General features: G+C 37.4%; 1 protein-coding gene and 1 long non-coding RNA gene across 2 annotated transcripts; both read left to right on the forward strand.

The window, feature by feature from the left end:
• The first annotated feature begins 3,406 nt into the window (after positions 1–3,406).
• On the forward strand, positions 3,407–7,209 carry LOC112846272 (uncharacterized). The gene is made up of 3 exons (XR_003219171.1): positions 3,407–3,450; positions 6,675–6,715; positions 7,185–7,209. It is a non-coding gene; the product is annotated as an uncharacterized LOC112846272 (long non-coding RNA).
• A 16-nt stretch (positions 7,210–7,225) lies between these two features.
• Positions 7,226–8,751, forward strand: LOC109198758 (C-type mannose receptor 2-like). Its single transcript, XM_025904780.1, has 3 exons — positions 7,226–7,571; positions 7,729–8,088; positions 8,405–8,751. The coding sequence occupies exons 1-3, from the start codon at positions 7,307–7,309 to the stop codon at positions 8,749–8,751; spliced, it is 972 nt and encodes a 323-aa protein (XP_025760565.1). The 5' UTR covers positions 7,226–7,306.
• The last annotated feature ends 6,110 nt before the right edge of the window (positions 8,752–14,861 follow it).

Consider the following 14,861-nt stretch of genomic DNA (forward strand, 5'->3'; position numbering starts at 1 on the left):
CGCCTCCTCCCCCCCAGAGTCAGTGTCGGTCGACCATGCATCACCGCTGGGTGCCACGCAAACGTTACACAAATTTACTGGTCGCGAATGCATCCCCGCGTACTGCCCCAGTAAGCTGTGGAACCCCAGCCAATTCGTGCCCAAAATTAGGGGATGCAACAGGCACAGGCTAACCGCCGCCTTTATCCTATGCGTTTTCCCCCTGAATTTTAGCAGCAGCGACACTATCGAATACTTGTGAATATCGCCGTGCACACATCTCACCTACCCCCACTCTGCTTCGAACAATGCCCCGGGGCGAACCAGGCTTTGGTGAACCAGGGTCTGCGTGCAGCCCATATCCACCAAGGCATGTCGTATACCCCCTCAACACCTTACTGGTATGCGGGACGTCCCTGCTGGACCAGGGGCAGGTGCTGGAGTCCCGGCGACACAAAACAGTCTGACACAAAACTATAACTGTAATCTCAGCCAAACCGATTTACCCATGAACAAATAAAACACTGAAAAAAAATGGTAAATGGCCTGTATTTATATAGCGCTTTACTAGTCCCTAAGGACCCCAAAGCGCTTTACACATCCAGTCATTCACCCATTCACACACACATTCACACACTGGTGATGGCAAGCTACATTGTAGCCACAGCCACCCTGGGGCGCACTGACAGAGGTGAGGCTGCCGGACACTGGCGCCACCGGCCCTCTGACCACCACCAGTAGGCAACGGGTGAAGTGTCTTGCCCAAGGACACAACGACCAAGACTGTCAAGCTGGGGCTCGAACCAGCAACCTTCCGATTACAAGGCGAACTCCCAACTCTTGAGCCACGATCGCCCCCGAAAAAGCCAAACAATAACATTTTTAAGTTATCTAAGTGACTTATATATCATGTTTAACCTGAGTAGCTAAAGACCACAAGGGGTTTGAAAACGATGTGCGAGGAGTTTGCTGTTATCACCCCAGTTAGCCATCGAGCTGGTCGGTAACATACGTCTCCGAAAACATCAGAGCACTTTTGCAAATATGTGATATCTTGATAAACCGAGCAGATATTTGAAGTTTACACAGCTACATTCTCGCCTGAAAATATCTTAAAAGTTTCTTTTGTGACCCAGAAAGAGTAATACGAGTAATATAAAAACTTAGTAGCGGCTGCCATTGTTGAAAACTGTAATTGGCTGGTCCGCGCTATGAATTCTGGATATAGTGGGCCACAAAGGATACACCTGACCCATCCTTCAAATTCTGAGAAAAGGAGGACGCATTTGTCCGCTGCATTCGGAGGAGTCTACGAATTTGGACAACCTTCGTCGCGTCGCTGTGACGTAATCGGTCTACAAATGCGGCCTCAGGAGGATGCAGCCCATGAATTTGGACACCCCCCGTGCCTCACCTGCCTACCCTCCTTCCATCACACTCCCTTGGAACCACGGAACCTCAAGTCAGCCAACTCACACCATCTAAACTAGTCTCACCTGGACTCACCTGGACTCACGCCGCCTCTCCCTCCAAGCATCTTTCACTCCGCCTGCAAGTAAGCTAGAAATACAGCTGCGGTCAGCTTCTCTAGGACTCCCTTTTTACCACTATTCTAACACTGCTCTCCTCTCTACTTAGTGTGATCATTACACGTAACCACCCCCCACGACCAAGTTACCACGCTACGCCATGCCCCTGTTACAGTCTGAGCTTCGTTGTGTTCAGTTATTGACAAATATTGACTTGTGCTAGTACAATAAACATTGTTAAAACTTTCTTGTCGCCTCTGCTCTGGGTTTCTGCGTTTGGGTTCAGTTTTGGTACCGGCATTCGCCCCTATAAGAACCATTCACCCACTTTTAACTAAGGCAAAGGTTTTTTTTCATTTCTTGTCTTCATTTAATGCTATTTTACTTCAGTTAGATTTTTCTTTAGCACATTCTCAAAAGGAAAGTCATTTTAGCACAATCCCTCTTAAACTAGTTATACAGAATACTTACTCTTTAAAACTGTTTGTCAATCCTTTTTCACTAAATCATACACCTTAAAAGTCAGACAGTCAGAGATCAGTGTGTCCTGTGTGTGCTCTCATTCACACACACACACACACACACACACACAGACACACACACACACACACACTTTCAAAGCCATTCTATTGGACTGTAATTTAAAAATACGAAATAATGTTAAAGGCTGTCTCTCAATGGAATAATTAATTACCATTAAACACAACAAGTGGAGGCTTCACATTGGACAATCATTCATCATCAAGCAACAATAATTTGAATTCAGGAAACGCTCCTTCTCAAGTAACTTCTATGTTCCCAGTCAAGTATTCACATCGACTATGATAGTAAAATCTTGCCATTTAGTGGCTAAACAGGTTAGCAGCAGAGTAAATATGAATTTCTGATGTGTCTACAATACACATCATACACAACATTAGTGTTAGTTTGTAGGTATCTACTACAAACCACCACAACATCTTTAAAGGTTTAGAAGGAAATAATGGAAGTCTACTGAATGCTGATGTACAAGCCAACAGACATTTTATCCTCTATGCTTCATACACATTTGGAAATTGTATGAAGGGGGGAATTGGAGGGGAATTGGAAAAACTAAAATTAAAATAAAAAACTACTTTTGAAGAAATAAAATAAAACTTACTGAAACGATTTTGTAACAATTAGAAAAATTATCTCTACATCCACATGTCTTCTCCCATTTGACCTTTTCAGGACCGTGTGTGGGAGTGGAGCCGATCCCAACTGTTGTGGGGTGAGAGGCAGATTGCACCATATCTGAGTATTGATGCTGACAAGCTGCATCCTGTTGTCTCGATAATTCAGATTTCTTTTTAAAAATTACTTTGTACATAGTAGAATATTAAATGTATAAATAAAATTTAAATTGATTGAAATTGAATTCACATTGTGCATTTCATCTTCTTTTAATGTTTAACATTTTATATTATGTCCTTGACGTCTCTGCATTTCATAGTGAACCAGTCCTATATTTTATTTTTGAACCTGTGCTTTCTGTGCTCTAAGGGAGAGTTAGTTTTATGTGTTTGGTTTTCAGTTTTGACTTTAGTATTTACTTTTCTTACCTCCTTTGTGTGCTTGTATCTCGGCATTTAAGGGATAACTCTAACAGTGTCACTGAACATTGTGCGATGAAGTTAACCTGGAACATTTTGCAACAACTATAAATGGGGAAGACTTATTTGTTGTTATACATTTTGTTTCCTCTTCCTGCTCTTGCTCGTTCAACAGTGAACAGTGAGTGTTATTTTTGTGTTTTACACAGTATTACATAAAACCCCCTTGTCATATCTGATAAAAATTGGATCCTTCTGGTAAATTATTTTAATATTCAAACGCTGACCCTTGGCAAACAAGATCTTCTTTTGACAACAGCCTCTATGAACACACTGAGGAGAGACATCAAGGAGAGAACTAACCAGATGTAAGTTTAAACTTTCTTATGTCATTTAATCTTTGTTTCTATGCACAGGTCGAGTGTAGATGATGTCATTGCTCAGTATTTCTGACAGTGTTTCTGTTTTTCTGGTTTTCACGTGATTCAAACATTAAAATTAATCAATTTATATTTTGTGACCAAATATAAAAGCTAAAATATTTGACATGAGTATTTTTTTTATATATATTATATTATATTACTATATTACTGACACTATACTATATTATATTCAATGACCAAATATTAAAAAATAAAATATTTTACATAACTAATTTTTAAGGACAGCTGAGAAGTGAAATGTTTCAACTACACTTCTCTAGTATGGAAGCTGTCCAGACTACGAAATCTAAAATTTGGGACTGATTGTGGATAAAGGTTCACTCATGATTAGCACAAAAACACAGGATCAGACCAAATCACAAAATGAGTCTGCACTTCTTTAACTAAGCAAAACTTTTCAAAGGTTTGTCTTTATAGCCTTAGGAGCTTGGAAAGAAAAGCGTCTGGACTTCTTTAAGTTGCTTGAAGACGTTTCACCTCTCATCCGAGAAGCTTCTTTAGTTCTAGGGTCAAATGGTGGAGAGCCCCAGATTTAAGCCCTGTGGGAGTGTCCCCACGAGAGGGACAAAAGGACACCCTAATGATCCTCTACCTAATCACATGAGCCAAGGTGTGAAAACAGGTGTAGGTCACATTCAGCCAAGGTTTCGGGTGAGCTCATGGTGAAACCTAACCCCACCCTATCATGTAAATTAGGTAGAGGATCATCAGGGGGTCCTTTTGATTGTCTTTATATTTAACCATCATGTGTAAGTATTAAAAACTTCACAGTCACTCAAATATATCACACAATATAAGACACATACAAGTACATTATAAAGTGCACATTAATTTGTGCTTTTGAATGACCTGGAATTTGGCACTAATTTACAATCATTTAGCTGCAGCTAGTCTTTAATGTTTCCCTCTGTCCTCCTCCTTTCTTTATTCCTCAACATTAAGCTGAGGGACTTGTTTAATGCAATGTGTGGCGAGAGTTTAAAGTATTTCAGTTATTTTATATTACCTCTATAATAAATGCCTGATTAAATAAAAAAGGACCAGATTTGGAAAAATAGATTAAAATAAATATGTTTCTGTGTTGATCTGTTTGATTGTCGTTTACATATTTCAGCCTGACATATGCTGTTCATGCAGCACAGAACAGAGTTGTTACCAAACTTTCTATATGTCATCTCAAATATGTCTGACATAAAAGATGCTGTGGAGTTTATTTCTATTTATTCTAATTGGTGATTCAGCGTTCATGTCCCCAGTGCTACTTTATTTATTTTGGTTTTTTATCAGCTCTAGTTCAGCTGGTTTCATCAAAGCATTTGGACTAGTGGCACTATTTATGAACCCTGTGGCTCATTTATGGCCCCGTTTGATGAATTTGAGTTCATGATTTATCAGACTGCTAACAATCAGATTGCCTTAATCACCAAATAATTGAAAACAATGTCTTCTGTTGTTGGTCAGTGCTGCTTCTTTACATGAACTGAGCAATATACAGACCAGAGTGTTTGACAGGACAGACATGATCAGACTTTGTAACTACACACAGAATCAAGGAGAAGCCTGGATTGGACTGTACAACAACAACAATAAATACTGTAATGTAGCATCACCTCTCTTGCTTCTATTTAGCAGTTCAACAAAAGATGATTTTACCTGGTGTGTTTATAGAAAACAGAAGTTCAACTAATATTCACAAAGTCTTTTAGAAAAACTTGGTAAAAAATATAAAGTGTGATAACCTGAGAGTATCAAGTCTATATGCACAATGAGAGTCACCTTTTCACTGAGCATGATATTTGTTTCCCACTCACAGCACAGAATTTGTTTACAACTAAAAGCAGAAGTAGAGTTAGAAACTCAGCCTAATTTGCATCAATACACAAATTTATTAAAATTACTCAAGTTTTAAAACAAGAGACTTTTTATGTATATAAAAGTGTAGTTTTATCAGAAATACTTGGAAATAAACATAACCAGCCTCTCACAGAGACAGCTGGAAGAACCTCCAAGCTTGCCTGAAAGTCTGAGTTGGATAAGCGGTTAAGAGGATGGATGTTAACAGTATATATTATAATCACTTTAAGTTTATGTTTTTTATTGAATAATCTTCATTTAGTTGATCGTCTGTAGCTGAGTAACTGAAAAGTGGTCAAACCTAGAGTTAGAGTTATTGTTATAAACACCTGCTTCAGATCATATTATGTCATCGGGGTCATCTCTATGGGGCTGATAACATCCAGAGTGTTTGTATATAAACTATTATTGTACATAGACAGACTTGTTTGCTCAGTAAAAACTTACTTTTAGATGGAGTTTGGATTAAAAATGAGTAGATATTTGACTAGCTGCAGCTGAAGCTGTGATATATTCTCATTATTGAGTAGATCAAGTTCTCCCTGTGCCTCACACCCAGTTTAAGATAATGGATGAAGTTATTAAACAACACAAATAAGGACGACATGTTTATATGTTCTTGCTTGTTGAACAGTTAGCAGTACAGTGTTTTCTGCCACTTTTTTCTTAATGATCATAAACATTTTTAAATTGCATTTGTAAATGACCCCTTCCAATTCAATTCAGATGGAATTTTTTTTTTTTGTTTAAAAATCCCTCTCATCAGTCGATCATACTTTCAGGGAAAATAGTCACACGCTTGTACTTTAATATTCAAATGCTGACCAGGACAAAGAGAGCTCTCTTTACTGTAGAGAATAAATTATAACATGTGAGTTTAAAACCTGTAATATCATTTCATGTTTGTCGTACAGAGGTGATGTGTACAGAATATCTGACATGTTTTTTCTCTTTGTATTCAGAAAAAAAATATTAGATTTATTTTACGCAACTCTTATTGAAAAGATGAACAGGCTTAAAATGACAAGAGCTTTCAAAGTGAGTAACATTGATGCTTTAAAAAGCTTGTTAATGAGCTGCTAAATTATTAAAAATTAATTAATTTTTATTCTGGTTCATAATGATAAGCATTATTTTTCTTTCCCAAGCTTGTTCTTTTTTTATGTATATTTCATATTTCCTACCATCTTGAATTGATCCATCTTTTCTTTTCTGACATTATAAAGTGTGCATCAAAGAAGCTCCATTCAAATCTTTGTTTCCTTGAGCAATACAACATCACTTTCATCTGTCAGATCAAAGATGCAGTGGAGTCTGTATCTGCTTATTCTGATGGGTAAGTGGATTGTTTCACCAAATATACTTTGTGTTTTTAATCTGAAATAAATGTTGATTCATTTCAAATTAAAGATTTGGAATATTTCTACCAATACATTCACCGAATATTGATCCATCGTTATCGAGCGTAGCTTTTATCCATCATCTAAACTTCATATGATTAGTTTCTTGTATTAGCACGTTTTTTTCTTTTGCTGTTTTTAGGTCAGTCTCTCTTCTTGACAGGTCAGCTGTATAATTATCATTTTACTGAAGAAGCTCCTGGATAGAAATAAAACATTTCAAATAACTCGGGAAAAGTCTTTGACTGATTTATTTGAATTTAGTCTCATCTGTGTGACGGTTTCAACCTGTAATATGATTTGCAAATCAGGTTTTTATGTTTATCATATTTCTTGTTTTTAATAATTTATTCTTAAAATACTTTCCTTTTTTTTCTTTTTTTGTATCATATTTCTGTATTTTAGGTCAGTGTTGCTTCTTTACATGCCAACAGTATGAGTACCACTTTACTGCAGAAAACAAGAGCTGGTATGAAGCACAGAGATACTGCAGAGAGAAATATACAGACCTGGCCAAAGTGTTTGACATGACAGACATGAGCAGACTCCGTAACTCCACACAGAATCAAGGAGAAGCCTGGATTGGACTGAACAACAACACAGGTGGAAACAGGACGTGGCATTGGTCTCTGCCAGGAGTGGAATACATTCAAAATGACAGCAGCTGGAATCTGACTGGAAGACAAGACTGGGAACATCCTGGGAACTGTGTGAGGAAAAGATACAATCAAGGAGATAAAAAGCTGGCAGATGTTTCATGTGACACTATGTTTTGGTTCATCTGCTATGATGGTGAGGAGATGTGAATAATATTAAATATTATTTTAATATCAAGATATAAAAGTATAATGACATTACAGAATAGTTTTTTAAAGAAAAAAAGACAGAAAGAGCTTCAGGAGACAAATTATTGAGGAATGTCTTTGTGTGTTTTCTGTTTGTTTCACAGAAATGAAGAAAGACAATAAAACATTGTATTTGATTCAATATCCAAGACTAAATTGGACACAGGCTCAGAGTTACTGCAGATATAATCACACTGACTTGGCCAGTGGACTCGATCAGGTTGATGGAGAAGAAATTGAGGCCGTGATAAAAGGTTTAACCCCTCCATTTAACCTCTGGATTGGTCTGTTCAGAGACAGCTGGAGGTGGTCAGATGGGAGTAATTTCTCTTTCAGATACTGGGATATGCAGTTATTCAATGATACACAAAGCAACAAGACATGTGCTATGACTCTGTTAAACAGATCAGGAAAATGGAGCTCTGATGAATGTGACAAAGAAAAACCCTTCTTCTGTTATGATGGTGAGTTTGTACAAAAGTTTTTTTTTCATTTTCCTCAAAATGCAATACCACTGTCATTACTGAGAAGATTCATTATAATATATTTGTATACTTTGTATACTCATTATAATATAGTTATTTCTTCATTCAAGATGGATTTATTTTAAAAGACCAATTTTATTATCTGGTAGCAAATTCTCAGGAAGATGTGTATAAGTGCAAACTTGGTTTTCTACAATTTTATTCTGCAGTTAACGTTTCTAATCTTCATTTTGAAAATAAAAGGAAAAGAACTGAAAGTGAACTTAAAAATCTTTTTAACTTTTTTAACTATTAGATAAAATAATCCTGATCAAAGAAAACAAGGCCTGGGAAGAAGCCTTGAATTACTGTGAAAACAACTACAAGAGGCTGGTTTCTATCACCAACCCTGAGGTGCAGGGATGGGTCCAGGAAACAGCCAAGAATGCTGACAGTCCCTATGTTTGGATCGGACTGAGCTACAAATGCACTCTGGGATTATGGTTATGGGTCAGTGACTACGTAGTCTGCTATGAGAAGTGGGCCACAGAGGGGAAGACTGAAGGGTGTGACATGTCTGTAGGCGTGGACAGAGGAGGACAGCATGAGTGGATCAGTCGCAGGAATAATGAGACGTATAATTTTATTTGTTCTAAACAGTAAGTTTTAAACTTAAACTCACTGCTGGGTTAACTTTAATCTTACAGCTACTGGGTTGCCGCAGCAATCCCTAAATTTAATCATGAGAAATTATCTCATGTTATTATGTCCAGTTAAAATCAAGAATGTACTCAGCTTTGTAACCTGGTAAAAGAAATATATTGTATATGGATACATTTTTTTTAACTGTTGTAACTACAACAATACTGACATTTTTTTTATTTACAAAGACATTTACTCAGTCATTTGATGGACAGAATGTCTCCACGCGGTGTAATTTTTGTTTTTGTAAATTTTACTTTTCACTGTGGACATTTAAAGACACAGAATAGTTTGTTGCAGATGAATGAAATGTAGACAAAAATATTGCAACGATAAAAATAGTATAAAAGCAGAGTGATTATTAATATACTCAGAAATGTAAATACCGCTAAATTAAAAGGAAAATATAAACTAACAAAAGAGGAAGTGATGTGGACGTGAAGACAGACATCATTAGGTGGAAAGGTCTGTCATGGTCCCCGAGTCTTGGACTGTTTTTAGATTTTCTCTCTGTTTTTATTGTTGCTGAACTTTGGATTATGGTTGTGTTTTCTGGGTTGTTGATATTTAGTTTCCTGTTATTTCTTCTTTATTTTCTTTATAAATGATACAAATGTCTTTGACATATTTTCATGTCTTTAATTCTGAGCTTCTGTTCCAAAGATCTTTAGATTCATTCTGTGTTTTATGGGTTTATGACTTCCTCGTGGTTTTAGGTTTGTTGATCTCCTTTTGTGCTCCATTCTGTTCCTTCAGTCTCATGTTTGTCTTCTGCCTCTGTAAAGTAATGATGGGAAGTTTGGCTCTTTACAGAGAGCTGGCTCTTGTTGCATGGCTCCCAATGAAGAATCGGCTCTTTTGATTATCTAATTTGATTAATGTTTTTTTTTATTTTTTTTTATTTTTATTTGTAAACATGACATACAGACAAAGGTAAACTCAGCAATTAGCGGGATAGTCGGAACTACAATCACCTTCTGCTTCTCACTCATATGAGAGCACCGCAAGTGTGTGAGTCAATGAGAAACATGAGGCTCAAAACATTAGACCACAAAACACGCAATCTTGACATTGTTCACAGATCATAATTGCATTTAAGCTCAGCATAGAAACTATGCTGTGTGCGATGTATGTGGGAATACAGTTAAACACTGTGGCAACACAACAAACTCCTCGATGGGAGTCGGCTCTTCTGATACTCTACAAAGCATCGGCTCTTTCAGCCAACTCAATACTGTCCAGTTTATATCTTTGAGTCTTGGTCTCAGTGTTTGTTATTTCCTGTTTTATTTTGATGTTCTGTTGTCACTCGTTTTTTGTGTTTAGTTCTACTTCCCCTGTCTCATCCTCTGTGAGTAGTTTCAGCTGTCCTGACCTGTTTCCTCTCCCCTCATCATCTGCTGTGTATTATTGTCTCAGTCTCTCCTTGTCCTTTGTTGCTTGCTCTCTCATAAATGTGTTCCTCCTTCTGGGTTTATTTCTGGAAGAGTTATTGTTTTGGATTCTTTATGGCTGATCTGCATTGGTTTTGTATCTTATAAAAGTTCATCATTAAAGATGCCTAAGTTTATGCCAGTCTCCTGAGTCCTACATTTGTGTCCACATCCTGGTTCTTGTCACAGAATCCAGTATACTGCTGATTGATGTACATCTGCATTGCATTAAATACCAGCCTGTAGGTGGCAGCAAGTAGTAACGTTGATGACTATTTACCACTTATGGCATAAATGCTCAAATAGTGCATTTACAATGTGTTTTCTGTATTTGTTGAATAATTGTCAGTGTATAAAATAAGTTGATAAGTAAAATGTTAAATAAGCTGCTAGAGTGTAAAAAAAAGTCTGCTCTGATGATGACCAGGCTGCAAATGAAATGATCAGGAAAGCAAAATAGATCTGTGTGCTTGTATTAACTGTGAGTGCTGAATGTAATAATGTGAGACTGCACAGCATATCTCAAAACTATTGGTGACAAAGTGAATTTTACTTATTTAGACAAGAACTTTTGGGTAGAGCAGGACAAAGAATGAGTAAGAAGGCTCCTCACATCCCAGACATGAATTGTTCATACCTGCTCTGTCAGGTTCCCACTCATCTTTAGATATTCAATCTGTGTTTACATAAAATCCGTGTTAGCCAGGCCCAATAATCCTCTCCCTCTCCAACCATTGTCTTGATCTCCTTTGTATCTGCCCCTGGGCAGGGCCGTCAGATCTTCAATAGCTCCACTTACCTGGAGCTGATTTGAGGCAATCAGGCTGGAGAGATTCAAGCCGTATGCTGACGTTCCTTCTCCACCAGTTTGTCAACTACTTTATGTTGGTAGCCGGTTCTAATGTTCTACGATCTCTTTGAAAAGTGCTTTACTTACCTTGTTTTCTTCTCCGGACCCTCCTACCGCTCATCTCTTGAACCTTGGATAATCTACCTTTTCGCTGGAAATCTCTCCATGCCTCACCTGCCTGCCCTCCTTCCGTCACCTTCACTCGGAGCCTACAGAACTCAAGTCAGCCAACTCACACTGTCTAACTCACCTGGATTCACACCGCCTCTCCCTCCAAGTGTCTTTCACTCTGCCTGCAAGTAAGCTAGAACTACAGCTGTGCTCAGCTTCACAGCAAAATCACCAGTGTGAAATTGACACTGTGTTTAATTGAACACTAGAAAAGTGTCCATATGTGTTCACTCTTTTGAGTGTTAAATTAACACTTTTCAAAGTGTTATTTTTATAAATGAGCTAGTGTTATTTTAACACAGTGCAGAGTTAAAAATTAACACTGACTAACAATATTGTGTCAACAATATTCTACACTTGTGTTAATTGTTAGAAAATTAGCACCGAATAGTGTTGGTAGTACTTTACACTAGCCCTGGCATTTAAAAATGTAACACTTAATAGTGTTGATTTTCTAACACTAGTGTCAGACAAATCTGCGATATCTCTACTGCTACAATTAATTAGAATGTATTCACAACTACAGACACTCTACCCATTACAAGAAAATACAAGACATTAACGTTCCAAAATACTTTGTATTCAAATACAAAAAAGTAAACGCATAAAGTTATAAAAAACTACAATATGGGACAATGTGCATTTGGTCATCAGTGTCATTCAAAAATTGCCAATTGTAAGGTCTATAATAGACCACATCATCAACACAGATTAGTGCAAAGGCATCCAATATATCCTCAATAACAAGTGCATTTTATTCCTGCATGTAACCAGAGTACGTGCAAAAGATAAATGAACATCCAGGCTCTCCACAGGTCAAACGTAAAAACTTCCTGGGTACAAACTATGCTGGAACTTCAAATGTCTAAATAACACTGAGCAACTTGTTTGGTGTATCCCGCAAATGAACATTTCCGGGCAAAATGCTGTATATTCTTTGTCTTTAGACTGCAATGAAGAACTCTTGCTCTGATTTCCCTAACCTGAGGACTCTCCTTCACGTTGCCAACATCAATGCCATACACGGTGGTCCTTGAAAAGCTCATCAAAACCTGCAACTCCCGTCTGCATCACACAGGGAATGACCTTTTGATCTAGGACAATGTAGAAACTTTGGATGAAGTTCTTTCTTTCTCTAACACACAGGAGGAATGGCTGAGTGGGGCCATACTTAAGAAACGTCTCCATGTGACCTCCCACCTGAGGGAGAGAAAGAAATCAAGTGATTCACATTAAACACAATTGGTAATCTGATGTTGAGTGGTAGCATTGCTGCCTAAAATTAAGACGATATTTAAATGTTCCACTCCGGGTGCCCAATTACTTTTGTTCCACACTGTTAAAAAAAAAAAAAGAAGAAAAAGAAAAACAGTAATATTCCAGCAGCTGGGGCGCCAAAATAATACCATCAAATAACAGAAAATAACTTTCTCATAAAAATACGGTTATTTTCAGTAATGACAATACAGTTTGTTGCCCTAATTTTACATGGGATTTTGCCTTTTTCAAGTGCTTTTAAACATTAAATTAGGAACATTTTAATGTGATTAAACAATGAAATTACCTATAAACAAGGTCAATGAATGTGGCAATATGAATAATAATACTTAAATGTACAGAAATATACAGTTAACAGTTGGTTTAAATAATAATGGATTGCATGCCCTGGGACAGACTGAGGCTGCCATATTGCATCATCGGCTCCTCTGGCCATCACCAGTAGATGAAGTGTCTTGACCAAGAACACAACGACCGAGAGTGTCCGAGCCGGGGCTCGAACCGGCAACCTTCTGATTACAAGGCGAACTGCCAACTCTTAAGCCACGATCGCCCTAAATAGCAATAATAGTAATAATTATTTGATGTTGAAAAAATTCATAAGACTAACTTCATATATTTTTCCATAGCATTACATTTGAATTTAACAGTTCAATCTTTCAAATAACGGACAAATATTTGTCACATCATGATACATCTGTGAATGTATTTTAACAATCTAAATATGCATATGTACAGACAAATACATTTAAAAAACAAGAAAATTATGTTTTATTACATTACAGTGATTTTATGTTAATTTACATTTGAAATGTGAAGTCACAGTCTATTTATGTAAAGTTAATGATATTCTAGAAGAACAGAACAAAACTGTAAAATACACAGTAAAATACTTTTATATCAGGACTTTTTCTTACAGTGCAATGTGTACATGTAGTTTCAATAGAAACAATGATGTGTCAGTGCTGCAACACCAAGCCTGTCTGGGATAGATACATCTGCTGCACATTGGATCCCCTTGCCATCTTAAAACATCAGCCCTTGATAATCTGCATCTGTTCTCATTAAAAGAAAATATACGTTAACACAATTCAAATAATCATACCTTCATGAATTTCATTAGGTGGTGAGCAGCATCTGATGTGCTAATCTTTGAAGACTTCCTTCCCCTGAATGTTGGAGGCAACAAGTGAAGCAGCAAAAGCATGGGAGCCACCTCGCAGTCCCATACTATAGAATAAGAATTAAGATAATCGCAATTACTGTCATTTAAAGGAACACAGCAGTCATTTTTTCCATGCTATATAACACCATGATGACATTTTAGATAACTGACAGTTATGAAAAATATGATATAATAATTGTGATAGCTGCATGCAACCACACAACTGAAATACTTGGGTAATATTCATGTTTACCCTTGTCTTATTTTTACATTGTGTTCAAAGGTTCTGTGATCATTAGTAAACCAATTTAAAACTGAGTTTATCTGTAATGCATGACAATACTAAGCTACAGTCCAAACAGAATCTGTTTGCATTGTTTGTTATTTTTATATTGGTATATTCAATTCAATTCAATTCAATTCAATCCTATTTTATTTATGTAGCACAAAATCACAACAAAAGTTGCCCCAAGGCGCTTTATATTGTACAGTAGATACAGAGAAAAGTCCAACAATCATATGACCCCCTATGAGCAAAAAACAGTTTGGCGACAGTGGGAAGGAAAAACTCCCTTTTAACAGGAAGAAACCTCCGGCAGATCCAGGCTCAGGGAGGGGTGGCCATCTGCTGCGAGCGGTTGGGGTGAGAGAAAGAAAACAGGATAAAGACATGCTGTGAAAGAGAGACAGAGATTAATAACAGATATGATTCAATGCAGAGAGGTCTATTAACACATAGTGAGTGAGAGGTGACTGGAAAGGAAAAACTCAATGCATCATGGGAATCCCCAGCAGCCTACGTCTATTGCAGCATAACTAAGGGAGGATTCAGGGTCACCTGGTCCAGCCCTAATTATATGCTTTAGCAAAAGGAAAGTTTCAAGCCTAAGCTTGAAAGTAGAGATAGTGTCTGTCTCCTGAATCCAAACTGGAAGCTGGTTCCGCAGAAGAGGGGCCTGAAAACTGAAGGTTCTCCCTCCCATTCTACTTTTAAATACTCTAGGAACAACAAGTAGGCCTGCAGTGCGAGAGCGAAGTGCTCTAATAGGGTGATATGGCACTACAAGGTCATTAAGATAAGATGGGGCCTGATTATTTAAGACCTTGTATGTGAGGAGCAGGATTTTGAATTCAATTCTGGATTTAACAGGAAGCCAATGAAGGGAAGCCAAAA

The sequence above is a fragment of the Oreochromis niloticus genome, linkage group LG3 (genome assembly GCF_001858045.2).
Source record: "Oreochromis niloticus isolate F11D_XX linkage group LG3, O_niloticus_UMD_NMBU, whole genome shotgun sequence".
Taxonomy (NCBI): Eukaryota; Metazoa; Chordata; class Actinopteri; order Cichliformes; family Cichlidae; genus Oreochromis; species Oreochromis niloticus.

What these genes read in the sequence shown, in the direction of transcription:
- LOC109198758 (XM_025904780.1), top strand. Translation starts at nt 7,307, where the DNA reads ATGACAGACATGAGCAGACTCCGTAACTCCACACAGAATCAAGGAGAA. An exon ending in TTGGTTCATCTGCTATGATG is followed by an intron (nt 7,572 to 7,728) that starts GTGAGGAGATGT and finishes TTTGTTTCACAG; the next exon opens with AAATGAAGAAAGACAATAAA. An exon ending in ACCCTTCTTCTGTTATGATG is followed by an intron (nt 8,089 to 8,404) that starts GTGAGTTTGTAC and finishes TTTAACTATTAG; the next exon opens with ATAAAATAATCCTGATCAAA.